The following is a 27,632-nucleotide window of genomic DNA, read 5'->3' on the forward strand; positions in this document are numbered from 1 at the left end:
GCTTTGAAACGGAAGCAAGCAGTGTAAACAATTTTCAAATGCAGGAAACGGTTATCTTTAACAGAGACAGGCAAAGAAGCAGTAAAGTGAATCATGTGGGTATGAGTATTACAGAGACTCCCAGTATGGATAATAAATTCCCCTGTTCCCCAGTAGAATATTCCTCAGAAGAAAACAGTAAACTGAATGACATACGGGTATGGAGTGAGAGCAATTCTTGCCGGCCTGCAAGCAGTTCATTTATCCCCAGACAAGTAGTAAAAGTGAATGTCATATGGCTATGATTATGAGTGAGAGTATTACCGCTCTTTCTAGCGGCAGAAAGGTATGAGGGGGATTGAAAAGAAAGAGCATAACAAATCAAATCACAAGTTCAAGATCTCTTTCGCAAATAGTAGACAACAAATTGCTTGGGTAAGGTGAAAGGCGAGCGCACACAGAACGAAAGAAAAGCAAACAAAAGAAAAGGTGGAGAATGCTGATACAATTTTCGAGAAGCAACAAAAAAAATAAAAAACTAAAGAAATAAAAGCGGAGCGGAAAAAAAGCTGGCAACGTGATTTGGTTGGCGATCATTGGGTAAACATAGTAGTGTGGGTTAGGGGGTGGGGGGGTAGGGGGATATGCTTAGGCTATGGTAATGCAAATACAGTTCCGAAAATGACATAAAGCCTTCCACCGCACAGCACCACAAGAGACGAGACCCCCAGAAATTTATGCACAGCTCGGCGAAAGATCGCCAGGGAGCCGGCAGGGACGGAAATTTGAACGATTTCGAATGCACAAGCTGCCGACAATGCATAACTGATGAGAGGGCTGGCTGCTGCCTGGCCAAAACAAAAACAAAAATTCAAGAAAGATCAGAGCCTCGAGCCTCGGTCTGGCAATGAGAGAGGGGGGAGAGAGAGAGGAGAGCAGAGAAGAAACCCTTCACCGCGACCCACCGAAACCCATCGGCCCGACGAAACGGACTACTGCCGACGGCCGACTGCCGTCAGAGACGTCGTCAAGTGTAAATGACAATTGAAGTAAATGCCGTCCGGTTGCGTTGCGCTGCGTTCATCTGTCCGCGAGAGTGTGCGTCGAAGGAGGGGGGAGGGGGAGGGGGAGGTGGAGCGGTGTCTGTTGCCTGTGTAACTGTGTTCGCTGCTCGAGTGGACCAGGCGCATAAAAATAGACGCAAATGCGCTGAATACACTGAAATAAATAAATAAATAAATAAACTTGCATCGCGTCGCCGTATCTAATAAAAATAACAATCGAGGGAGCGAGCACCTAGCGCGCACCCAGAGGCCGCCCACCGCACCACCAAGTAACGGAAGAAAACGACGGGGGAAAGCGGAGCGAATCGAACGAACGAGAATCTGCACCGAAAAGCAAACAAAACAAAACACACACAAAAAGAAAGACCCAGAACTAGAATCCCCGATAGAAGGATGCAACAGATTTGTGTGTTTTGTAATGTCAAAAACGAATACAAATTGATTGATTATCACCAATAAAACATCTTAATTAGCGGCTGAGATCTCGTCTCGAAACGTAATACATTTCTCAATTAGTCATAAGTAAAAAAAAAAAATACCCAGAAAATATATATAAATATTTATTGTAAATACCGCGATGGGGAAAAAGTACCCAATGGCGGTCGGAAATTTTTACACTTTTTGCCATTGACAGCAAAATAATAATTGTATACAAGTAATAGAAATATGAGATCGAATGACTGAGTACAAAGGCACCAAAGAGATCTACTCCGCAAAAAAAAAACCAAATTGGCAATCCTTCTTCTGGTTTTTGAACATTGAACTTTGAACAAATACCCAAGAAATCTGCTGTTCTTTGAAATAGAAGAGCGATGGACGAGCTGTCATTTTCGACGAGTGACTTTTGGATACGACAAAACGGATGCAAGCCCATACCTAGCGGGTTTTTATACCCTATACTCAAAATGAGTATTGTGGTATATTAGATTTGTGGTAAAAGTGGATGTGTGTAACGTCCAGAAGGAATCGTTTCCGACCCCATAAAGTATATATATTCTTGATCAGCATCAATAGCCGAGTCGATTGAACCCCGTCCGTCTGTCCGTCCCCTTCAGCGCCTAATGCTCAAAGACTATAAGAGCTAGAGCAACGATGTTTTGGATCCAGACTTCTGTGATATGTCACTGCTCCAAAAATATTTCAAAACTTCGCCCCCCCCCCCCCCCCACTTCCGCCCCCACAAAGGACGAAAATCTGTGGCATCCACATTTTTAAAGATACGATAAAACCAAAAACGCAGAATCGTAGAGAATGACCATATCTTTTAGACTGCGGAATCTGAATTGGATCGTATTATTATTATAGCCAGCATCAAGAAAACAATTTCATTTTTTCTCGCCCTGTCTCTCTCTAACACACACGTAGCATAGGCGGCTTTGCTTAGAGTAAAACATTAGCGCCTAGATCTCAGAGACTATAAAAGCTAGACCAACCAAATTTGGTATCCACACTCCTAATAAATCAGACCGAGACGAGTTTGTTTCAAAATTTCGCCACACCCCCTTCCGCCCCCGCAAAGGATGCAAATCTGGGGATATTCACAAATCTCAGAGAGTATTAAGGCTAGAGTAACCAAATTTTGTGTCCGTACTCCTGTTAGATCTCACTATAAAACGTATATCTCAAAATTTCGCCCCACCCCCTTCCGCCCCCACAAAGGACGAAAATCTGTTGCATCCACAATATTGCACATTCGAGAAAACTAAAAACGCAGAATCATAAATAATGACCATATCTATCAGGTTGCTGAATCTGGATCAGATCGGATCATTTTTATAGCCAAAGGAAACAAATCAATGTGCAGTGGCTACGCAGCGCGTGACGTCACGCTCAGACTGATTTTCTGTCTCTTTCGCACGCACAATTATAATAACAATTATTCAAAAAAATCAAAAATAACAATTATAATAACAATTATTCAAAAAAATAAAAAATAACAGTTATAATAACAATTATTCAATAAAAATCAAGAATAACAATTATAATAACAATTATTCAAAAAAATCAAGAATAATAGTTATAATAACAATTATTCAATAAAAATCAAGAATAACAATTATAATAACAATTATTCAAAAAAATCAAAAATAACAGTTATAATAACAATTATTCAATAAAAATCAAGAATAACAATTATAATAACAATTATTCAAAAAAATCAAAAATAACAATTATTCAAAAAAATCAAGAATAACAGTTATAATAACAATTATTCAATAAAAATCAAGAATAACAATTATAATAACAATTATTCAAAAAAATCAAGAATAACAATTATAATAACAATTATTCAATAAAAATCAAGAATAACAATTATAATAACAATTATTCAATAAAAATCAAGAATAACAATTATAATAACAATTATTCAAAAAAATCAAAAATAACAATTATTCAAAAAAATCAAGAATAACAGTTATAATAACAATTATTCAATAAAAATCAAGAATAACAATTATAATAACAATTATTCAAAAAAATCAAGAATAACAATTATAATAACAATTATTCAATAAAAATCAAGAATAACAATTATAATAACAATTATTCAATAAAAATCAAGAGTAACAATTATAATAACGATTATTCAAAAAAATCAAGAATAATAGTTATAATAACAATTATTCAAAAAAATCAAGAATAACAATTATAATAATTATTCAAAAAAATCAAGAATAACAGTTATAATAACAATTATTCAATAAAAATCAAGAATAACAATTATAATAACGATTATTCAAAAAAATCAAGAATAACAATTATAATAACAATTATTCAAAAAAATCAAGAATAACAGTTATAATAACAATTATTCAAAAAAATCAAAAATAACAATTATTCAAAAAAATCAAGAATAACAGTTATAATAACAATTATTCAATAAAAATCAAGAATAACAATTATAATAACAATTATTCAAAAAAATCAAGAATAACAGTTATAATAACAATTATTCAATAAAAATCAAGAATAACAATTATAATAACAATTATTCAATGAAAATCAAGAATAACAATTATAATAACGATTATTCAAAAAAATCAAGAATAACAATTATAATAACAATTATTCAAAAAAATCAAGAATAACAGTTATAATAACAATTATTCAATAAAAATCAAGAATAACAATTATAATAACGATTATTCAAAAAAATCAAGAATAACAGTTATAATAACAATTATTCAATAAAAATCCAGAATAACAATTATAATAACAATTATTCAATAAAAATCAAGAATAACAGTTATAATAACAATTATTCAATAAAAATCAAGAATAACAATTATAATAACAATTATTCAAAAAAATCAAGAATAACAGTTATAATAACAATTATTCAATAAAAATCAAGAATAACAATTATAATAACAATTATTCAATAAAAATCAAGAATAACAATTATAATAACGATTATTCAAAAAAATCAAGAATAACAATTATAATAACGATTATTCAAAAAAATCAAGAATAACAATTATACAAACGATTATTCAAAAAAATCAAGAATAACAGTTATAATAACAATTATTCAAAAAAATCAAGAATAACAGTTATAATAAAAATTATTCAAAAAAATCAAGAATAACAGTTATAATAACAATTATTCAATAAAAATCAAGAATAACAGTTATAATAACAATTATTCAATAAAAATCAAGAATAACAATTATAATAACGATTATTCAAAAAAATCAAGAATAACAATTATAATAACGATTATTCAAAAAAATCAAGAATAACAGTTATAATAACGATTATTCAAAAAAATCAAGAATAACAATTATAATAACGATTATTCAAAAAAATCAAGAATAACAATTATAATAACGATTATTCAAAAAAATCAAGAATAACAGTTATAATAACAATTATTCAAAAAAATCAAGAATAACAGTTATAATAACAATTATTCAATAAAAATCAAGAATAACAGTTATAATAACAATTATTCAATAAAAATCAAGAATAACAATTATAATAACAATTATTCAATAAAAATCAAGAATAATAGTTATAATAACAATTATTCAATAAAAATCAAGAATAACAATTATAATAACAATTATTCAAAAAAATCAAAAATAACAGTTATAATAACAATTATTCAATAAAAATCAAGAATAACAATTATAATAACGATTATTCAAAAAAATCAAGAATAACAATTATAATAACGATTATTCAAAAAAATCAAGAATAACAGTTATAATAACAATTATTCAATAAAAATCAAGAATAATAGTTATAATAACAATTATTCAATAAAAATCAAGAATAACAGTTATAATAACAATTATTCAAAAAAATCAAGAATAACAGTTATAATAACAATTATTCAATAAAAATCAAGAATAACAGTTATAATAACAATTATTCAATAAAAATCAAGAATAACAATTATAATAACAATTATTCAATAAAAATCAAGAATAATAGTTATAATAACAATTATTCAATAAAAATCAAGAATAACAATTATAATAACAATTATTCAATAATAATCAAGAATAACAGTTATAATAACAATTATTCAATAAAAATCAAGAATAACAATTATAATAACAATTATTCAATACAAATCAAGAATAATAATTATGTTATAAAAATCAAGATACTTAAAATGAGTGTAGGCGTACATACATATATTAGATTTGTGGTGAAAATGGAGGTGTGTAACGTCCAGAGGGATAAAGTATGTATATATTCTTGATCAGCATCAATAGCCGAGTCGATTGAACCCCGTCTGTCTGTCCGTCCCTATAAGCGCCTAGGGCTCAAAGATTATAAGAGCTAGAGCAACGACATTTTGTATCCAGACTTCTGTAATATGTCACTATTACACATACATTTCAAAATTTCGCCCCACAGGAGGCGGAAGGGACCTCCACAAAGGACGAAAATATGTGGCATCCACAATGTTGAAGATTCCAGAAAACTAAAAACGCGCAATCATAGAGAATGACCAGATTGCTATCAGATTGCTGAATCTGGTTCTGATTGGATCATTTTTATAGCCAAAAGGAACAAATCAATTTACATTGGCTACGCAGCGCCCGACGACATGTTCATACTGATTTTCTGTCTCTCTCGCACGAACTCTTTGTCGTGCCGTTTAATATTAGCGGCGTCTGCCGGAGAAGAGCCATACTGACTAAGTATCGGGTATAAATGTAGAGTTGCGGTGTCCGCAGCAACTCACAACGTTCCCCCTCGTTTCGAGAGTATTTTTCGAATCCTTCTGAAGAAAAGAGGCAACAAATGGGCACAAAGAATATTGTTACAATGCGACAAACATCGACTATCATTCGTTCATCAAAGTTCCACCTCAAACATTACGCCGTACCATTACTCAGCACATTTTGAGGCTGAAAGTGCTTTAACGGCAGGTACAGTTTTTCCCAGTTTATGCAACGGGAAAAGTAAATAAAGTTCCACGAGGCTCTCTTATCTAATAAAAATTAATACAAATATTATCATAAAATCAATACCCGATAACTGTTAATACTGAAATTCGACTAGATATTTCAATATTTACCATATAGGGTATATTTATATATGGATCTATTACTGTGATTATTCATTCTTTGGTTTTTGCCACAGTCGGGCCATTGAATGCCAAAGAGATCGGTTCCTAAATGGTTAAAAATTGTTGGCAAATGCTGAGATAAATGCAGACAGACAGACGGACGGACAGACGGATACGTTCTGCTGTCATAATCTATTTTCAGACGGATACGGAGCTCCGTTCCGCAAGTAAATGACACAATCATCGATTCTGTTTTTGTCTTTTGCGAAATTGCAGAAATCCAAAGCGGACAAATAGCCTAGAAAAACAGAGCCACAATTGAATGATTAGTTCAAGATAAATGCAATAAATGCCTGCCCCTCGCCCCGGAGACCCCGCACCACACAAGCAACAATCATTCCGATCCATCGGCAGCATGCCCTCAGACTCGATTTGTCTTGGATTGGATTGGATTTGGATGGCGCTGTCGCTGGTGCCCCTCCATTCGCTTTCTTGGGCAAGGAAAATTGTACAAGTGGTGTGCCCTTTCGCTCGCTTCCTAGTTTCCCACAAGCGAGAGAAAGGGGGCGCGGTCGGAGGCGGCTAAACTGAAGCAAATGGTAGGGAAACTTCAAACACGCCATACAAATTGTGCTAATTTGCACTCAATGTGCAACAAATTACAGTACTCGAAAAACTCAGCGTCAAAAGAAAAGGAAATTAAAACCAACACAAGAAAGAAAGCAAGAAACAATTTCCACCATCGAAACTTTTGATACCGCTCAATTCCATAATTTCCAACGTTTCAATATGGTATATGGTATAAAACTATTAAACTTCACTTCACTATTAGTAAAGATTTGGAATTTTTTGGTGCGAGAATCTCTGGGAAAAAAAACAACAGCATTCAGATTCATTCGCATCATATTACTAGGATGCGTTGATGATAGAAAGAAGGGATACTGACTATACAAAATAATTGCTAAAAACCAACCCATTCGCACGAAACAAATACCGCATAGATCCAACGATGCAAAGGCCGATTTCAGCGATACCTGAGGCAATATTTCTGTGTGAGTAATTTTAGAATATTGCGCACTGATGTCTCTTAAAAATGGTTTTGAATTTACCCAAAAATAATTGATATGTATTTTTATTAATTAAAATTATCTTGCCAAAAAATACTGCAAAAATTAACCTGTGCGGATTTTAATAGGTTCCACATCAAAGTTAACGAAATTATATTTAAATCTAGAAAATAATATCGAGACAGAATTATATGGTCATCTGATTTTATTGACTTTTAAATTTTAAACTTCATGGACCTTTCCCTGATAGTAATCGTAAAGTAATTTAATCGCTGGCACTTTAAATTTTAACGCAACATATTCTAGAATTTTTTCACATCCTTCGCATTGGAAATAAGTGTATATAGACTATACATTTAGTTATAGTTATTTAGTATTATATTTATATTTAGTTAGCAATTAAAATGATCTAGTAAATAGATGGAAATACTGGCAAAAAAATGTTTATAGTATGCAGTTCCACCGATATTTCGAAAGCGTTTCCTTCTGCGTGCCGACACGACTATACTTTCCCTGGTTTCTGCTAAAACTATTTTATGTGTGGTCTATGGTCGTATATCGTCTCTTAGAGGGGTTATAAAAACGGAATGACAAAAGGAATGAAAATTAACACAAAAGCAAATCCAAAAGCCGTAAAATCTTTTCTGTTTTTTCCCCACAGTTTTTTTTTACAACGGCTAGATTGCAATTCGAATTGATGACGGTACAGGAGATGAAGCAGAAGAAGAAAAATTAATAATAACTGTAAACTGTTGCGAGGAGAGCCAAAGCCGAAGCCATAAATAAAGACGGAGCGAGTGGGATGGCCATAGACAGAGCATAGAGCCGCAGCCCAGAGCCAGGGAAAAGAGCGAGAGTAAGAGAGATAATAAATCGCTTGTATGCAAACATAAATTTACATTTTTGATGATAATTCTTGCCACCCGGTGAGCCGGGCCCCCCCTTCCATTCTCCTGCCAGAGCTGCGCAAATTAAAATCGAAACAAAAGTCAACAGAGAAGAGAGACCAGGACATGGAACATCCAGCCAGTAGCATCCAGCCACTCAATGGAAAAGGTTTAAGAGAGTTTGACAATGGCAATGTTTAACTAATTAAGAGATGAGACGAGAGCAGAGCTTTTCATCTGGAACAGTTTGCGACTCTAATGGAGCCATAAAAAAAACCACAACGGACAGCTGCAGAGACAACGAAAATTTGTAATCAAATTGTAGCGAACATGGTGCCCCCAGGGAGAGAGCGAGAAGGAGTAAGGAGAGGTGTGGGCGAGCGAGACCCCAAAACAGGCACTTAATAAATCATACCCCCCGCCACAACGGAAAATTAGACAGGGGCCCGCGAAGAGCAGAGAGAGAGAGCGACAGAGAGCATTTTGCCAGCCAACCCAGAGACAGGGGGCGAGCGGGACTTTGTGGGGGGTGTGTGCTGCTGTGCTGCTGCTGGTGTGGGATGTGTTGCCTTTTCGCACATAATCCAACAACAAAGCAACCCACTTGTGGAACTTGTTGGCTTTGACAATTTTGGCTTAATTGCAGCGGACGCCGGGCGCAGAACCGAAAGGGAAACACCAGAAAGGATGCCGAGTGCGAAATTGTCTCTTTCGCACACCGAGCTGTGCTGCCGCTGCGTGTTCGGGCGCGTGTGTATGTGTGTTCCTGCTCGAGTGCATCTGTGTGTGCGCGCTAATAGGCGGAGCAATAAAAGCCACAGCGAAACGGAAGAGTGGACGACAAGTGGACAAAGAGGGAGGCCGGCCCGGCCCGGCCCGGCGAGACACAAACCAGGCCACCAACGGGATTCGGGCCAGGGACGGACGCATCTGGGTGGGGAAGGGGGTAAGGTAATTGTGTGTGCGCGCGGTATAATGAAATGAAGTAAAAGTGGCCTGGGGCATATTGATTAAGAGAACGAACGCCTGCCTCTGGAAAGTGAATCAATGGAAATTCTCAAGTGAATTGCAGCAGCCTCAAGTGCAGCCATTTAAAGCGGGGCGGAACCAGAAATAAACCCTAATGTATTCAAATTTACAACAAAAAACAAAGAAAACATTTAAAAGTTTATTCGAATAATATAAAAGAGCAGAACTATCTTTGAAACCAAACAAATTACGTGCCAAATACTTAAAAAATATTATAAAAAAAAAACATTAAAAACTAAAAATATAGAAAACACACCTTTGAGAATAAAAAATTTGATGAACACCCAACAAAATAAATAAATATACTTTAAACATAAGGAAGAATATTAAAAACCATACTGAAAATGTACAAGCGCACTAGATACATATACTAAAAAGATACTAAAAGTGCTTAAAAAAGTACTAAAACCATACCGCAGATCTATTTAATGAAAAAATAAGAATTCAAGTAATGTTATCACGGAAATAAATGACTCTACAAAAATATACTCGTACTGAAAAATGTAATACAAATTTTGGAAACCACTATACCATGTTTGAAGCCCCATTGAAGGGTGTTTAAATCAAGTAAAAATTCCATCAAATAAACTGTGGATCAAGTGATTCAGTGGAATGGAATTCTGTTGTGTTTTTATTAGAGTTCTGTTGAATAGTTAACATTCATGAATATAAAATGTATATAATCGACCCTGAACCAAATCAGAACGAAATCAGAATTTGAAAACTGAAATTTATTGTTGAAATTCTTTCAACACAAATTCTCACTGAATGCGTAATCTTAAAAGCAACTGTATATGGAATTACATTTCCAAAGACCCCAAACTGAATAGAATGATACTCAAAAAAGTACTTTACTTTACCAATTCCTACAAATTATAAACAATAGTATTTTGGGAACTTCAAAATAACAAATAAAGAACAAGGAAGGTCCAATCTAATGGATTTTAGGAAATTTCAAAAGGAAAATTTGGTCCGCTCCAAAAAAAAAAACGATCTCAAAATGCCATTCCGAGAGACACACAAAATTTGTTTAGATTAGCAACTTAATTTTAAAATTGTTGTGTTATCAGTGAACCCAATGATCTCCCCACCGTTTTCCCACCGTTGAGATGAGTCGGCTCCTCACCCTTTTCTCCTCCCTGTAAGGCACTTTGTCATCTGCCTCTGAGTATTTCTCTATTCCCCCTATTCGGGCATCTGGCTTATCTAATCTGCTGCTGCTGTGGCGCTGCTTTTGCTTCGTTGCCTGGCTCTGCCGTTGCGACACTTCCTAGACACTAGCGAGCGAGATCAGCAATTCATATGAGCAGCGGCAGCACTGCTTCTCTGCTGCTCTGCTCTGCTCTGCTCTGCTCTGTGTTTCCTAGGCAAAGGTCAGTTGTAATTATTTCTGTTTGCAGGGTATTTGAATGCCCTATAGCTGGAACTGGAGCGTTAACGGAAACCGAAACGGAACTCAGCTCTCCTCTCTGCTTTGCCGACGGCACAGCAAACCTTTTTACTTAATTTGATTGGAATATGCGCACAGGAGGGCCGGGCAGGGCCAGGCAGGGCCAGGCAGGGCTGTCCGTCCGACGGTCGGTCGGCATGTCAGTGGGGGATTATCACGCAGCAGCATCCACACACAATTTGCTCATCTCTCCCGCACACTCCCACTCCCACTCCCGCTCTCCCGTCGGTCTTCTGTGTGTTGTCTGTGCTGCTGCCGCTGTCAGGTCTGGCTTGTGCTGCGCTTTGGTTGGCTGATTGTTTCTCTGGCTTCCCGTTCTCGTTCTCGTCCTCGTGCTCGTGCTCTCTGCTACTTCCTCTCCCTTTCGACCTCTCTCGCTCTCTTCCTTGCTTCGGTGGCTGCCAAATGTCAAAAGCGGTGAAAAATGAAGCTCTCGGCTTTTGATGTTCTCCTGGTGTATGGCGTGTCGTACTCTCTCTTCTGTCCTCTCTGTCTCTCCCCCCCTCCCGATCAGTCACCGTGGCTGGCACCCTCTGCATTAATTTTTCATTGGCGTGTGTCCGACGGACGGGGGGCGGACGGAACGGCAGGCAGGCGAAAAACCAACAGACGGCATGGGATAAATCCATAAAACAATTTGAGAAATTAAACAATCAAAAGGCGTTAAGTGTTGCTGACTTTTCCTGAGGGGTTGGTTCTTCTCGGTTTGGGTTCGGTTCGGGATTTTCTGGTTGTTGCTGTTGATTACCGTTGTAGCTGTAGCTGTGGCTGTGGCTGTGTTATTGTGACCCAGCTGCTGGTAATGTCCTTGTTTGCTTAGTTGATTAACCCGACTAAACGGGGGGCGGGGCGGCAGAGGGTACTCGTGGTAGTCTCAACAACTGCCGGAATAGACAGCTGCGAGAGCGAAAAGCATTTGGCTTGTCACACATCGTAGCGGTTTATGTTTATATTTTTATATGTTCCCGGACTCATCCAAGCCGACAGGCACTTCTACCCACCACTTGGGCGTCTCATCACTCTTCGCGGGAGTCGAGGAGGGGTGTGAAGCAGTTTACTTTTCCGCATTTTATTAGATTTTATGATACACTTGACTGACCCGGATTCGGTCTGAGCCTGGATCCCCCCGATGGCATATACACCACTCCATACCAACTCCACTCGGCAGCAATTGCAGGCATTATTTGATTACATTTGCCTTTGATTGAGATAAGTGGAATATTCTGTTGCAACATGATAAACGGCGGGGTGGGGGGCTAAAAGGTACATACTCTTACATAGTATTTAAGGGCATCGAGCGCACCCTTTTTTGGCAATGACAGATGGCAATGCTAAGGGTAAACGATTAATGATAATAAAAAATCAAGAAATGTGGCAAACTTTCATATACTCGTACCACTAGCCCATTCGGATTTATGTGTTAATAAAATTTCGACGCGTGACCTCAGACGGAAAATGGATTGAGTGGAACGGGCAGCCGGGAGGGGAGGGGGAAACGATGGTTTAAGAGGTACTCCCACATGTACTATAATTGTATTAAAAATACATAAATAATGAAGGTGCTCGATTCACGGTGCAAGTGCTCTAAAAAACAAGCAATAAAAAACCAATAAAATACAAACAACTGTAATGATTTTATGGTAACATCTCAAAATTAATAAAACATACAGCACATACTGAAATGTAATAAAAAAGAACATTGTAAAATATACTACAAAAACATACTGAAACCTATTGAAACGTTTTAAAAAGGACTTTAAAATTACTCGAAATACATAAAAATACCATAAAAGGCAAGAAAAGATATCCTGAAATCTAATAAAATTCACGAAAAATGTTGAATACCGAAGAAACTCTGCATAAAATACTGAACTGATAGAAACATACCGAAAATTTAGCGAAATGCAACAAAAATATAATAAAATATATCGATACAAACTAAAACAATAGAAAATATAACTAATTCTGAACAACATACTGAAATATAAAAATGATATACACTGAGAGTATCTAAAATACTCTGCAATTAACCAATATGTACCGAAACATACCGTAACACTCTCCCACCTACGAAAAATACTGAAAATTTACCAGAAGTCTGCATAAAATACTAAAGTGTAATAGAAATACCATAAAAGGCAAGAACAAACATGCTGAAATCTAATAGAATTCTGATTACCAAAGGAAATCTTCATAAGATACTGAACTGATAGAAGCATACAGAAAATTTAGCGAAATGCAACAAAAATATAATAAAATATATCAAAACAAACTAAAACACAAGATGATAAAACCAATATGTACCGAAACATACCGTAACACTCTCTCACCTACGAAAAATACTGAAAATTTACCAGAAGTCTGCATAAAATACTAAATTGTAATAGAAATACCATAAAAGGCAAGAACAAATATGCTGAAATCTAATAAAATTTTGCATAAAATGATAGAAAAATACTGAAAATTTACCAGAAGTCTGCATAAAATACTAAAGTGTAATAGAAATACCATAAAATGCAAGAACAAATATCCTGAAATCTAATAAAATTCTGAGTACCAAAGGAAATCTGCATAAAATACTGAACTGATAGAAACCTACAGAAAAATGCTCTAGCCAACATGGACTACAATATACCAATGAGTATTTTTTGAAGGATAAACCTAAAGTTTGTTTATTAAATGTTTATGCAGAAAAGAACGTTTACTTTTGTTTATACAATTTCCACTTCCGTTTAGAGAACAGAACAGAGAAACATCCATCGAATGATGCTCCCTAAAGGCTCCCAAACAAAAAGCATGCCCCGACGCGACGCGATGCGACGCCCTTCCGCAAGTCTTCTTTGGCATTCTTTGAATTCTTGTTTCATCTAAATTCTGCTTCTGTTTGCCACATTGTTGACATTAATCACATTTTAATTATAAGGCCAGATCGGCAGAGAGCGGGCCAGAGCCAAATTCGATTGTTTATTTTTGCTGTATTGTTGCTTCTTTTCTGCGCAAATGCTTCTAAATTGAATGTGCAATTGGCCGGGCGCCCAACTTAATTAAACAAACAAATAGAAACAGAAGCGGACAAAGTACAAGAGTACGAGGGTACCAGAGTATATGGACTGTATCTCTGGCTTTTCTCTGCAAAATCATAGAGTGAAAATGGAGAGTGCCGCGCCCCCCACAATTTTGTGGCTGCCACCTGCAATTTGTGTCGCTCTCTCTGCCCCCGCCCCCCTTCCACTCTCTCTAGGGGCTTAACACTTTGCTACACAGACTCGACAGACTCTCCAGCTGACATTTGGGGGATTTGCGGGGCTTTGGGCAAAAGTTTGCACAGAGAGAAATTGGATAAAGGCTGCTGGAAAACGAGAAGTGGAATTACTTTCGTGGCTTTCGTAGGAGCAAGTTTTTCTCTAAAGATGTAATAGAATTCATACCCCAAATTACACACAATCCCAGGTCCAATCCCATGAGGGAATTTTCTGTTCTCGACGCTTTGGAGCCGCTTTATTTGATTACGAAAATAGTTTTGTGTCCAGCAGCAGCAGATGGCCAAATGGGATAATGTGGGCCAGCAATATTAGCATACAAATTCCATACGACAAATCCCCTTGGCCAAGCGTATCTCAACAAAGTTATTTAAATAGATTTGGTTACTTTATTTAAATGGATTTAGCTAGAAATAAAAGCCTTTTTGGCGGGGAGATTGGCTAATGGTCGTATTCCCTTTAGACCTTGCTGAGAGGCAGGGGATAGCAAGGGATACAACGAGAAATGAGTGTTGGTAGTCAGCGCCGTTAGTCCAACACTAAACGATGTCTACCAACACTAAGTAGTTATCTCGCTCTTCCTAGACCGCCCTCCAGCTAGATCTAATGAAATACAGCCATAAACGCAGAACTTCTCAAGCGGTAAACAGCTTTTCCTGCGGTGATTAATCTTAATAAATTATGCATTTATTATTGCTCTTGAAAATATCTGTTAACAAAGGAATCGTTCAGGCGAAACCCATTTTTAACCAATTTATTCAAGCAAATTTTTTGAGTAGAAGCAAGCGTGGAGCGACACCAAGATACAACCGAAAAGACTCTTCTTTTAACAAGTTTCCTTTAATATTCGACTATCCATAAGAATTTAGCAACGTTTTCAGTGATAATTTACATAGAATAAATTAAAGTAAGCTTTAGCGTTTAAGTACATTAACAAATGTCTCCTTTAAGCCTAAAAAGACTGTGATTTTTCGCAGTTTCAAAGAATTTTCACCTTCTCCTCATTAGGCCGAGTGCTAAAAGCTGATGAAATGTGCCAAAGATCAACATTGACATGAACCAAATGTGACAAAAAGCGCTTTTACACCTCCCAATGTGTGTACCATACTATGAACTATCCAACGACCATTTGTTTTAGCCCCTGGCTGTAGAAGCTGCTAACAAAAAAAAGTGCTAAAAATTAAATTAAACAGGCTGTAGCTTGGCCCACATCCACATCCACGAGATATTTATGTTAAACCATACGGAATAGAAGAAAAGAATGGGAAGGAAGCCAACAAGTTCGGGGGCCACAAAATTTTCAAGAGCATGACGTAAAAACATTCTAATTGCTGCGCCCCTTGCGAGTTCTTTACGGGGAAAACATTCCCCGAGTACACATTTTAATTGAGTCTGAATTGGCCTTCTTACGCGGAGACTTCCAAAAATGTTTATACAATGTATCCCATAAAAAAAGATCCCATCAGATCCCCTTGGAGCAGAGTGAAAGTGTCGGCTTTGGGTTTGGCTTTGGGTGTATCCGATATGCCAAGATATATGGCATTTAATATTATTTAGCGCTGAAAAGAGACTCACGAAATCCCGAAAATAAGTCAATAAGAAATCTCTTTTCTCGCGAAATATGTACATGTCGTCTTCTTTTCGGGGTATAAAGAGACACGGCAGAACTCTGGATATTTATTTATTTTTTTTTTTTTGGTGACTGAAAGCTGTCGCCATTGACCTTAGCTTTGGGGTCTGGGGATCCGAAAAATGCTACGGGTATGAAACGATGACGCAGTGGAATCGACAACGATGATAGCGTCATTAGCATTATGGAAATGAGTAAAAAAACGTTTGGCTGTTGTTTCTTTTGGAACTTGTCCAAGTGGGTTCTTCATCATCGTCTGCATGGATCAGATGATCATCATGATGGTTCGTGAATCGTCTCCATTGATTCACAAAGAGGGGCATCTGCACGTGTGAGGGTATGTGCCAATGGCCAGTGCCCAGACTTGGCTTTCATGCGGTCTGACCAGCTTCTGGAGTTCAATAAACTATGGCTCCCAGCCAGATATCGGTTGAGCACCGAACTTCTTGGGCAGCACAGTTCTCTACACTTTCTCTCTTCAGAGAGGCGACAGTTGAGGGGAGGATACCCTTGCCGAGGGCAGTATACGTTGCACAAATTTCCCATAAACGAACGGATACCCAATCGTTTTCGGAGCTGGAGTTTCCGACTCGCTTTGAAATTTTTGTAGTTATGATATAAATCGGACAAATATGTCACGTGGCTGTCGTCCGGGGGGCAAAGAGTGTAGCATTTGATATAAAGTCATTTTTTGGACATTTTTTTGAAAATTCATTTTAGTCATTATGTTCTAAGAACTCATACAACACACAACAAAACAAACCAACAAAAAAAAAAAAACACAAAACACAAAAACAAAAATACACAAAAAGAAATAAATTTTAGAAATTAAAAAAAAAAATAAAATCCGATAATGACGTCAATAGTTCCGGCACCGCCGGCAGGAGTCGGAGCTGCCGTGCCAGTGTGGTTGAAAATCGATTGGAGTCCTGAAATAGAGCATGGCATTTACAAGGACTGGGGCTCGTACTACTCCCACCGGCGTAGGGAGAACATGGCCATGTACTACTACAACAAGGCCCTCTCCATGATGCCAGAGGACTTTGTGACCCTTTACCACCGGAGCCAGACGAAGCGGAAGAATGCCCAAACAGAAGGCGCCCTCAAGGACTGTGGAGAAGCCAAAAGTATGTTCCTGATCGGAGATCCGCCTAATACTGATTTACTGATTTACAGGAATTTTAAAGAGACTCAACATCAAAAACGCTCCGATTAATCTGGAAATCTGTGCTGCTCTCTACGAACTGAATCAGTTTGAGAATGCCAAGGCGGAATTGCACGATAATACTCGGATCTTCAAGGGTAACAAGATCAAAGCCTTTGAGAACCGTCTCGTTGTGGTATGATTGATCTTCAATGCGTTCTCCCAAGGATTCCCGTTTCATTTATTTGGTTTTAGGTTGACGAAAATATCAAAAACTGTTGTGGAGAAGAGCTGACACAGTTTATATCTGCGAATGAAAAGCTGTTGATCCAGGTGAAGGAAATGGAGCTCAAGGCCCAAAGTCAAGTGCAGAACAAGCCGCTGTGGAAAGTCCTAAAAGAGCAAAACAAATGCGATGTTTTGAGTGTCCTAGAAATCGAAGTAAGTTCAAGACCTTTGAAGTTTTTTCGCCCAACATGACTCTCTCTCAATTCCTTTAAGGACGAATTACTGTCCCCACTGGAAATAGCTAGACGAAATCGGGCATTCAATGTCTTTAATCAGATCTACATGGACAAGTCATGGATTGATGTGGTTTTTTTGAAGAAATTGCTTAGGTAACTTTGTTTTAAAACTAAACCATTGATCGTCTGATCATCTGGTCGTCCACTTTCTGCAGGAACCCCACTCTGCTACTCGAACAGTGTCAAAACTCGAAATATTTTTTGGGAGCTCTCAATAAAAAGAAATATGAGGAAATCAAAATTTTCTTGGTATGTATAGATCACGCTTGGAAATATACACAGATTGTACATAAATTGTGTTTCAGAAAATGCTTCATGCACGTGCTCCGATGTATTACATTCAATACAACAAATTCACGAACAAAAAACTGATGGACAAATTCCGGGAGGACTGTATGTTCCGTAAGCAGTACCAGACAGGTCGGACCATGCGTTCGGTGTTGAGGAGCATTCGACACCTTCGGGCCGTCGGTAACGTGACGGTGAGTTCTTCCTCATTTTTTGGGAGCCATCAAGGAAACCATTATTGCCGTCTACAGCGACTCGCGAAGTACGTGGAGGAGGTTATGGGAGACTACGTTGTCCTGAAAACTAGCCGGATTATGCCCTGGAAATTTGAATTCATGAACGAAGTGTACAATACATTGGCTCTGGCATTTGCCGAACAGTGTGTAGTCCCACCCGACAAGAATCGTCAGGAGGACAAGGATGCTCTTCTCAAGCTGCTTTGCCTTCCCACCGACAAGTCCTGGGACGTTCAACATTTCGTGTTTGGAGATCGCTCCACTCATCAGGCCTCCGATGTGACGGATATGTCCATGTCGAAATCGAGGTAAGAGTCTCCGCCCCACCAACCCATTCCAGCCACTATTGCAGAAATTCGTAATCCTCCAGGCAGTGGATAACCCGACTGGAAAAACGAATGCTGTTCGCCAAGTACTCGATCGAGAAATGCTATCTATTGCATCAGATTGGCAACACTCATCTCAAATCCAATCGCTTCGATGAATGCTGCTTTATAGCTAGAAAGGGCATAACAGGTAAGGCTTCTTCTTCGTAGTTATAGCCATATCTGACTTAAAAACTCATTGTTTTTCCAGAGACCAAGAACTGCAATAGCTTGATATGGAAATTTCTGTGCACTCTTCTGATCATCAAGTCCAATGCAGCCCTCCACAAGGTGGAACGCACCAAGGAGTCACTGATTAAGGCTCAGAAAATTATAGAAGAACTTGCCTCTCCCAAGCTTGCCCATTTCGTGGACGTTTGCATGGCCTGCAATGAGGAAGAATGTAATCTAAAGAAACAACGCGGTAGCTTCTCAAGGCGTCAAAGCACGGCGTCCACGCACAGCCTGGACACTGAGCCAAGTTTTGATAAGTAACATTCACAGCCTTCAATTGAATACAGTATCAAATACATGACATACATTAAATATCCATACTCCACCCATATTTCTCAATTCAATGTTACAGAAACGAGCGGTAGCGTTGTGGGGCGCGGCAAGGGCCGCGGCTCTACCTTCGGTCTCTTTCGGCACTCAGTCTTAAATGTGAGCTTATGATTTCCGATTAATCTGAGCTGACGATTGCCGCATGATCTCTCTGTAAGGAAGGGGGGTGCTCTCAGCATTATATTTGAAACTCAATAGCCAAAAAGGTATCCTATGGGACGCCTTTGGAATCCGACATCTCAACTTTTGGGGAGGGATCCTCCTTTCCAGCGGGCACTAGAAAAACGATCGCTGTAACAGAGGGTATATACAGTGTCGAGCTCTCTAGCCCTTTGCTTTCGCGCTTTATTTCCCATCTTTGTCTGCAGAGATTTCGAGTACCATCGTAAAAATGGCTGTTGTGTGTGAAAGCCGTAAGAGCGTATGCAAACAGACGGAAACAGAGATATTTATCAGGCTGTTGTGTAGTGTTGTTTTGGCTTAAAGAAGCTGCAAATTGAAACACAGACTCCACAGACTTTTGTACATATTTAACCGATTTATGTACATAAAAGTTTTGGAGCAGAAAATGTCTTCTCAGCGCTTACCAAAGCGGAACTCTTGTCTTTTGGTTTATTAAATCAGAGTCGAAGATAGAACCAGCCAAGATCCCACATACTCGTACGAGTGTTTTTGTACCCTTTGCGGGCACCGAAGCCTAACCTGATAATCGTTCTGTCACTTCGGCAGAAAATGACATCTCTACGAGTCCCTCTAATTGGCAAATTGTGCAGTCATTCTCTTTGTGCCACAGTCACAGTCGGCAAACATCCTCGTGGCGTGGTGGAGAATTAAATTTCCTTGGCGTGTGATCCAATTATTTTTTGCTGCCTCGAAAATGGCATAGAACTTTTGTGCAGAGTTCCATTGGATGCACATTAGTTGTCTGGATTCGCTGTGCGAATTTCACATAAGCGAACGGACACAACGACATAATAACGAGATCATTTGCTGTGAGCGATATGGGATTTCTTTGGATTAAATCCGAAAAATAAGTGTAAAATAATAAGTCCAAACACCGACTGGAAGTATTTTTATAATATTTTCTTCGAAACCTTTTGGTATTTTGAGTAATTTACTAGTATCTTAGTGGTACTTTAATGGGTATATGTTTTCAATTTAGAATTTTCTATTTTTTTTTAGTATTTTGTGGTATTTTAATGATGATGTTTTAAATTTAGAATTTTTTGGTATTTACTTAAGTATTTTTTTTTTATTATTAAATCCGAAACAAAAATATAAAATAATAAGTGGAAGTATTATTTATTATTATTTTTTCTCTATTTCTTTTAATTTTAATGAGTAAATGTTTTAAATTTAGAATTTTGTGGTATTTTCTTAGTTATTTTTATTTTATTATTAAATCCGAAAAAAAAGAAATATAAAAAAATAAGCAAAATATTTGTATTATATTATCTTTGGAATTTTTAGCGATTTAGTATTTTTCTAGTATTTATTTGGTATTTTAATGAGTATACGGTTTAAATTTATAATTTCTTGCTGTTTTCTTAAGTATATTTTCACTAAACTAAAAGGAAGAAACAAAGAAGAATCGTACAAATACCCCTCCGAGACACCGATTTTCTCCCTTATTCGATCATAGCCCTAAGTCGTTTAATACCTAAGTGATTCTATGGTTTACCAACGCTTTAATGGACAATCTGGTGGTGTTGGTGGTGCCATGTCAGTTATGTTCTCGGTTTCAACAAATTGATCATCAGAAATGTACAACTGTCATGATTTAAACACTACATTATGGACAGAATGGACATTAAATTATACTAAGAGGCCCCATTATTTACTGTGACATTAAAATGGGTCTCTCTAAGTGGGTGACCAACCAGTCCGTGCAAATGGACGAGTACTTAAACTAACTAAACGTCGAATTTGGCCCTCCCTCCCCCGTCCAGCCACTTCCACTATTAGCATTCTTTATTTGTTGCCATTTGTTGGCTCTGGGCATAAATCATATTATGCTTTTGTCTTATTAGCCCATTGACATGTGAACAACATGAAAGAGATAATTTATACGCTCAAGTCCCCGGAAAGTACTTCAGAATCAATTTGAAGAGGCCAAATCCCAAGTGCCTGGGAGGGGAACCATTGGATGGATGGAGCAAAACCTCTATAACACTCACACGATGCCGACCGATACGCCCATTTGATCAAAAAATGTGGGGTGGATGCGGTGTCGGGGCTGGGGCTGGGGCTGGGGCTGGGCTGCGCTTCCGGACATCGCACAATTGAGTGTCTTTGTGGGGGGCGTCCAAAAACGAACCAACGAAAAAAAGAGAGAGACGGCGGGGAAGGTGGCGAGTGGCGACTACGGAGATCCAAGAGCCGAGACCCAGACATGAGACAAACGTATAATGTGGCTTACATTAACAGACACGCAACTTAAATCAGATTAACATACAATATAAAGGCCACCACCGAAAAAGTGAATTCAATTTCCACTCACTTTCCTTATCGTTGTTGCTGCCCCCCCCCCCCCCTCACTCCTCCTTCGCCTCTCAAATGGGGCTTACAATCAGAGAGGGGGGGGGGGGAGGGAGCTGCAGATTATGTAATTTCTTCTCTTCTACTTCCATCTACTCGTTCCTCAGCTTCTGTTCGGCTTTTTATGTGTGGCCATAACAAATTAATTAAGATAAAAAGAAGTTTACGATTTACGGACGGCCACATGAAGATCTAGTCCAATAGATTGCCGCAAGAGAGAGGGGGAAGGAGAGAGATCTGCCATGGGGCTAACCCCAATTTCTCCCCCCAACCATATTTGGTGAGCTCAGCGTCAATCGTATTGAGAGCATGTTCCGGACAAATACGAATACGAAAGCCCACGCACGTACTGTCCCGGAAATAATCACAGCTACTAAAAATAGTCCAAGCAATCTGCAGTCGAGCATCTGTAAACGGAACCCTCTAGGAAGCACTTCATTATCCTGACACACTTTGGAACCGTTGTGCGAGAGGGTCCTTCAGTACCCCAGTTCCCCGTTACCCCTGGGGCCCCACTTTACTGGGCCTCATTAAGTGGGCCAAGCGACACCAGGCCGAAGCTTGAGACGAGCGAACTGCAGGTGGAAATCCAGCACAGCCGGCCGGAGGGCATTGCACATACATAGTATCTATAGGATGTCCTACCGTTAAACGGGCAGTATCCCTGCATCTTATAAAGAAATCATCAGCCAAAATGTTGTCTAATTTCGATTTATCATAATTTGACGGTAATTTCTTTTTACTTTCCATCTTCCAACATGAATCATGGAGCTATGGAGGCGGAAATGTGAGCACTAATATTAAATAGTCAAAAAAAAAGAAAGAAAGAGAGAGAGGGAGAGAGAGAAAGATACACCAACAATAACTGAATGGCTCCTCTAGTGGCAAATGAAAAGTAAAAGTCAAATAGAGCGCAACAAATGTAAAAAGCCGCCAGACAACCAATAGACTACAAACCAACAAAAGCAACAGCAACAACAACAATAAAAACAACAACAATTTCAAAGTTACGTACACACTGTAACTGTAGATATAAAGTAAACGTGCGGCGGCTCTCGGCTCTCGGCTCTGTAAACCGGCTCTCGGCTACAACATCGTCATCATCGACGGCGTCGTCGTCGTGTAGAGAGGAAACGGCATTTGAGAAGGAACTGAAGCGGAAGGTGTGTCCGAAACCCAAATGCCCTGGCAACAATAGATTAATAGAGATATTTATACTCTGGAAGTACTTTACTCTGCACAGGGGGCACCACATACTTATGTATTATTAATGGAGGGAACTTCGACTCAACCGATCGGGTGCTGCCAGTGGAAATATGGTGGCACCTACGTTTCTGTATTGATAATTTCCACAACAATAATATTAAGTGTTTAGCGATGGCTCTATAACGAGCACATAAATCTGTATAGTCCGGTATTTTGGATATTTTTGTGTTAATATTCCTCTATTAATTTGTTTACAGAGCCATAAGCATCTTTGCGCTTCAACTGACAGCCGCTTGAAAATTGTAGAGCAACAACAACAAAAATTTCAGGGTGTGCCGCAGCAACGCAGATTGATTGAGATGTTTGGGGAATACAAACTCTCCAAAATGAAGGGGAAAATATATAATGTAAACAACAGCAACATACGAGTAGGCATGTTAACTAATCGGGTAAATCTTCAATCAATTTTGAAGCATGTTGTGTGGGGACTAACCTTCAACAGAAACTCAATTAGAGCAGAGAATCAGTTGAGTGGAACTAATGTTCCCATTTTGTTGTATTTTTTTTCGGGGAGGAGAAATAAATCAAGTCACACAAAATTCCCAAAGTTCATTACTATTTGGTTGTCATACCACTATGACACTTACTGGACACTTAGGTTGATGTGAAAAACTTGGTCCGACAAAGAATTGTAATTATGTTAATTAAGAAATTCTATGGAATTCTTTTTGTACATTATAGTCCAGCCTTAAGTGAGTGTCATACGTTTATATTATTTTTGAGAGCGGCGAAAGAGAACAGTAATTGTAGCAGGAGGTAATTTGCATGCACGCATGCGAGCAAATATCCCTCATATTGATCCCCCGTAGCCTTGGGGTAATTTACATACATGCACATCAGTGTGTGCGGGGGGAATATTTTTGAAAAGTCCCTTAAATTGATCCCCAGTAGCCTTGGGGTAATTTACATGCAAGCACGCATATGAGCAAATCAGTGTGCGCGAAGGGAATATTTTTGAAAAGTCCCTTAAATTGATCCCCTAGTGCAATGCATTCCCTGGCTACAGTTAAATTGGCAAAAACTGATCCCCCTAGTGGATTTCCCTCGGTTCCCGTCCGTTCCCGCTGTGCGAGCGAGTCACGAGTTCAATAGCCTTCACTTTTCAATTGCCTCTCTTTTCATTAAACCCCCTAAATCAATGGGAAAACTCAATTCAAAAGAACCGGAAAAACAGTACAGGCTCTGACTAACCAAGCGCCTAAAACCAGCTAAGGCAATACAAATAATAGGGGCAACAAAACGAATCTCAGTAACAAAAAGACAAAAACCAACAAGCACTGAAAAGGCCAGAAAGTAAGTGAACGGACAACAGGAGGCCTGCGGCAGCAGCAGCATAACCACGTGGGAAACGAATTCATTCAGCAACAAAAAGCAACAAAAAGCAACAAAAAGAAAACCAGCAAATCAAGAAACGGCCTGCATTTTATGACCTGGCAACAATTACGACAACAAAAAAACACGAAAACGAAAAGAAGAAAACGAAAAGCTACCCTTTTGTAGATTAGATCGGACATTTCTATAAAAAAGGTATGAGAAACAGCGATCCATTTGCATTATGGAAAGTCCACAGAAACATCACAATACCCCCCGGGAAGGGTTTGGGAGCTAAAATATCATCTCCAATGACAAAACTGTTTGAGCCTGGTTTAAAGTGGGTGGGGGGGGATGGAGGGATGGAATGTAGATGTTGGCAATAATAATAGCGTGGAAAATGGGTTAATCAAATAATTCGCTTCTCTACGCGTGAGCTAAAACTAAACAACGAGAATACGAAATTGCAAAATAATATTGTGCGAAAAGCTTGGATTATTAGTTTTGGACTGTTTGCCGAGCGGTTAAGCCGAGGGCTAAGCCCCAGCCATATGCCATTGTTGGCAAATCGCAAACACAATAATGCAGAAAATCGAATACCGATCGGAAAAAGGGGGAAACCAAAAAGATATACCGTTGAGAATGAAGAACAAATAAAATGCACGGCTGCATGCGCCTCGCTTCGTCCCGTTTCGTTAAGTGTTTTTGTGGTTTTGACAGGAGAAAACGAGATGGATAGAGGACATTGAAAAATCCCCGAAGCAAACCCTGCCGACAGCACGTACATCGCGCCCCTGCCCTGCCCTGCCATGAGAGCGGATTTCACCTCATCCATCGTCCCCCCCCTCCCCCCTCGACCATCATCCGTCATTTGCCCTCTCTCTCTCTGACTCTTTCGCTCGGGCAATTCCCATTTCGATTGCAATATTTATGAAAAAAAAGAGCACAATTCCTTTTGTGCGTGTCCGTGCGTGCATCTCGCCGCCTTTGTCCGTTTGGGTGTGTGTGTGTGGGAATTGTGGATTGGGCGTTACGGGATTCCAATTCGTTTGCGTGTCCCGCCTTCTGTTTGCCTTTCTGCCGCCTAATTGAACCGTTCAAATTGCACTATCAGATTAAACAACAACAACAACAGCAGCAGCAGCAACAGCCACCCCCCTGCGAAAGTAGTCCTCCCCCTCTTGCGTTCCCCTTCCGCCTTGTTTGCGTTTGATTTTATTTTTGGCAAACTTTTATAGTTCCCGAGGTACTTGGGTACTCCAGAGTCGCGTACAAAGGGTACAAAGGAAAAGGGTTTTTGATCCCCTGATCCCCAGTTTATATGTTTTTTAGATTTCCTGTGATCAATATTAAATGGGATGCAGCCATGGCTGTCGGTACGTATAAACATTGAGATCTACGGGTTACCTCAATAGATAGTACGGTACTACAGGCCAAACATTCGTGATTTTGTATTATGAAACCCCAAAAAGATATCAAATTTTCTCCAAAATATGTTTCTTCTTTTGTAGAAGAATATTTCCAACCGCAAATGTTAGAGTTTTAGAAGAATACCGATATGAAATTTCCACTTTTATAGGAAAAACACAAACAGTACAAATTTGTTAAAGGAATATTTTACCTTATACCATATACCTCCATAGACAGTACCCCATTTTTCGAATGAATGGATACATTTGGGATTTTGTAGTATTAAACCAACAAAAATATATCAATGTTTATTGGAAATCTGTATTATCTTTTGTAGAATAACATTTCCATCCGCAAAAGAACAACGATAAGAAATTTCCACTTTTATAGGAAAAATACCAACAGTAAATATTTTAGATATTTGTTTCAATTGAATCGATAAACCCTTTAATATTGCCTTATATGTTATTTGAAAGAAGATTGTTTGAATAATTCGCATTTCTTATTAGAGCTTTTATTCCAGGAATCGAACCAACGGATGAGATCACGGCATTACAATGGAACTTGAACTAGTGATAATATATGTACCTATACATCCAATGGCATATCTGATATTCGATTGCATGTTTTGTTGAGAATGAAAAAGTCGTGTTTGTGTTTTGCATATCCATCCGTCAGATTGAATTTCGGAGTACTAGTAGACGACAAGGTTTTGTACTTAAATGCATTAAAAGTCCCATAATATATAATAGCACATATGTAGGTGGATCCAGTGTTTAAAAAGATTTCGTTTGTAGGTTCATTGACAAAAAAAAAACAGGTCTTGCTCACTCACTCATACCCAAGCGTTTTGATAAGCCCAAAGGCAGCCCCCGAAAGCAGCCAAGTACGCAAATAGAATCATTATTAGTAAGTTGATCTTGGCATGAATTTGACATTGTGTTATCGTGGTAGAGCTCTCTCCCTATCAGCGGCCTCTATCGCCAATTGCCAAACGGCGAAAAAGTGTCGCCCCGCAATTCCTCAAAGGAGGTCACCGGCAGCGACACATCCACACATCCACACAACCAATAACTCATGACGCAACGTAAATACTGTTTTGATTTCATCTGGCTGTTTGTATTATTTATTTTCATGACTTATTAATTTATGCGACACGTTACGAGCCACCACGGGACGGGACGGGACGGTAGCATCTATTTTCATATTTAATAAGTCTTCAGCTGATTGGGATTTTTCTGCTCGGCGCAGAAATGCAACAGATGCCGTCAAAAGTTGCCAAATTCCAATCGACTTTAAACTGGAGCAAACCAAAAACACAACACAAAACGAATAACTTTCATAATTTGTGTGAAAAATGTTCAACTCAAGACTTGTTTATACCCGAAATTAGCCGATAAGTGACGGCGGGCCCCACAAGGAGTGGATTTAGTGGCGTTGCCAGGTCAACAAAGTCTTTTTGGAGGAGCAGATAAGGGGCCCTGCCAGCCATTGAGTCGATCGAAACTTGAACTGAAATGTGATCCGAATCGAGGCAATAAATCTAATACAATCTGGAAAGAGGAAACCCATAGTTTTTGCCAGATTTAACTGCTCTAGGAGCGGAAAAACAGGCTATTTTTTAAGGCATTCCAACGATCTTTAATACCACATGAAGAAACAATAAGAGATAGAATGCCATCTGTAGACCTATTAAAATATTCCTCACTTTTGCATCACAGAGATAAAGAGTACCCGAGAAATGCAGATATAAAGATAGATGGGCAGATAAGCAGATAGAAAAATTTCACAAATTTCTTCACTCAAATCTGTGAGATCTGTTTAGGTTATGCTAAGTATAGCATCTATTGCCTAGACGCTCTCTATTCGTGTTTTCGCGGGCCTCGGTCTTTGATTTGTGGAACTTTTCTTCACTCGTATACTCGTACCTATAGTATAAACTTTTATGGCGCGATTTGTTGTTGTCTAATCAACGAACACGTGCTTGGCAATATGATAAGAATAGTGCTACAGCTCTTGATTCAATTCAATTTCGAGTGGAGGAAAGAAATTTCGCTCGTCTTGCTCTCTGGATATGAGAGAACAATCCA

At 38.5% G+C, this 27,632-nt stretch overlaps 2 protein-coding genes across 6 annotated transcripts in view; one reads left to right on the plus strand and one right to left on the minus strand.

The window, feature by feature from the left end:
• mld (molting defective) overlaps nucleotides 1-27,632 on the minus strand; it is a 41,592-nt gene that overhangs the window by 7,961 nt on the left and 5,999 nt on the right. The gene's annotated exons all lie outside the window — the stretch shown is intronic.
• On the plus strand, nucleotides 16,591-19,018 carry LOC6897646 (uncharacterized). The gene is made up of 9 exons (XM_002137753.3): nucleotides 16,591-17,023; nucleotides 17,073-17,236; nucleotides 17,296-17,481; nucleotides 17,542-17,657; nucleotides 17,720-17,813; nucleotides 17,870-18,046; nucleotides 18,104-18,396; nucleotides 18,459-18,604; nucleotides 18,665-19,018. Exons 1-9 carry the CDS (start codon nucleotides 16,750-16,752, stop codon nucleotides 18,946-18,948), a joined length of 1,734 nt encoding a protein of 577 aa, XP_002137789.2. The 5' UTR covers nucleotides 16,591-16,749; the 3' UTR covers nucleotides 18,949-19,018.

This window comes from Drosophila pseudoobscura, chromosome 2, assembly GCF_009870125.1.
Source record: "Drosophila pseudoobscura strain MV-25-SWS-2005 chromosome 2, UCI_Dpse_MV25, whole genome shotgun sequence".
Lineage (NCBI taxonomy): Eukaryota > Metazoa > Arthropoda > Insecta > Diptera > Drosophilidae > Drosophila > Drosophila pseudoobscura.

Coding starts and splice junctions, on each gene's coding strand:
- LOC6897646 (XM_002137753.3), top strand. CDS start 16,750: ATGACGTCAATAGTTCCGGCACCGCCGGCAGGAGTCGGAGCTGCCGTG. Junction 17,658..17,719: donor TTTTTGAAGAAATTGCTTAG/GTAACTTTGTTT, acceptor CACTTTCTGCAG/GAACCCCACTCTGCTACTCG. Junction 18,047..18,103: donor GGGCCGTCGGTAACGTGACG/GTGAGTTCTTCC, acceptor TGCCGTCTACAG/CGACTCGCGAAGTACGTGGA.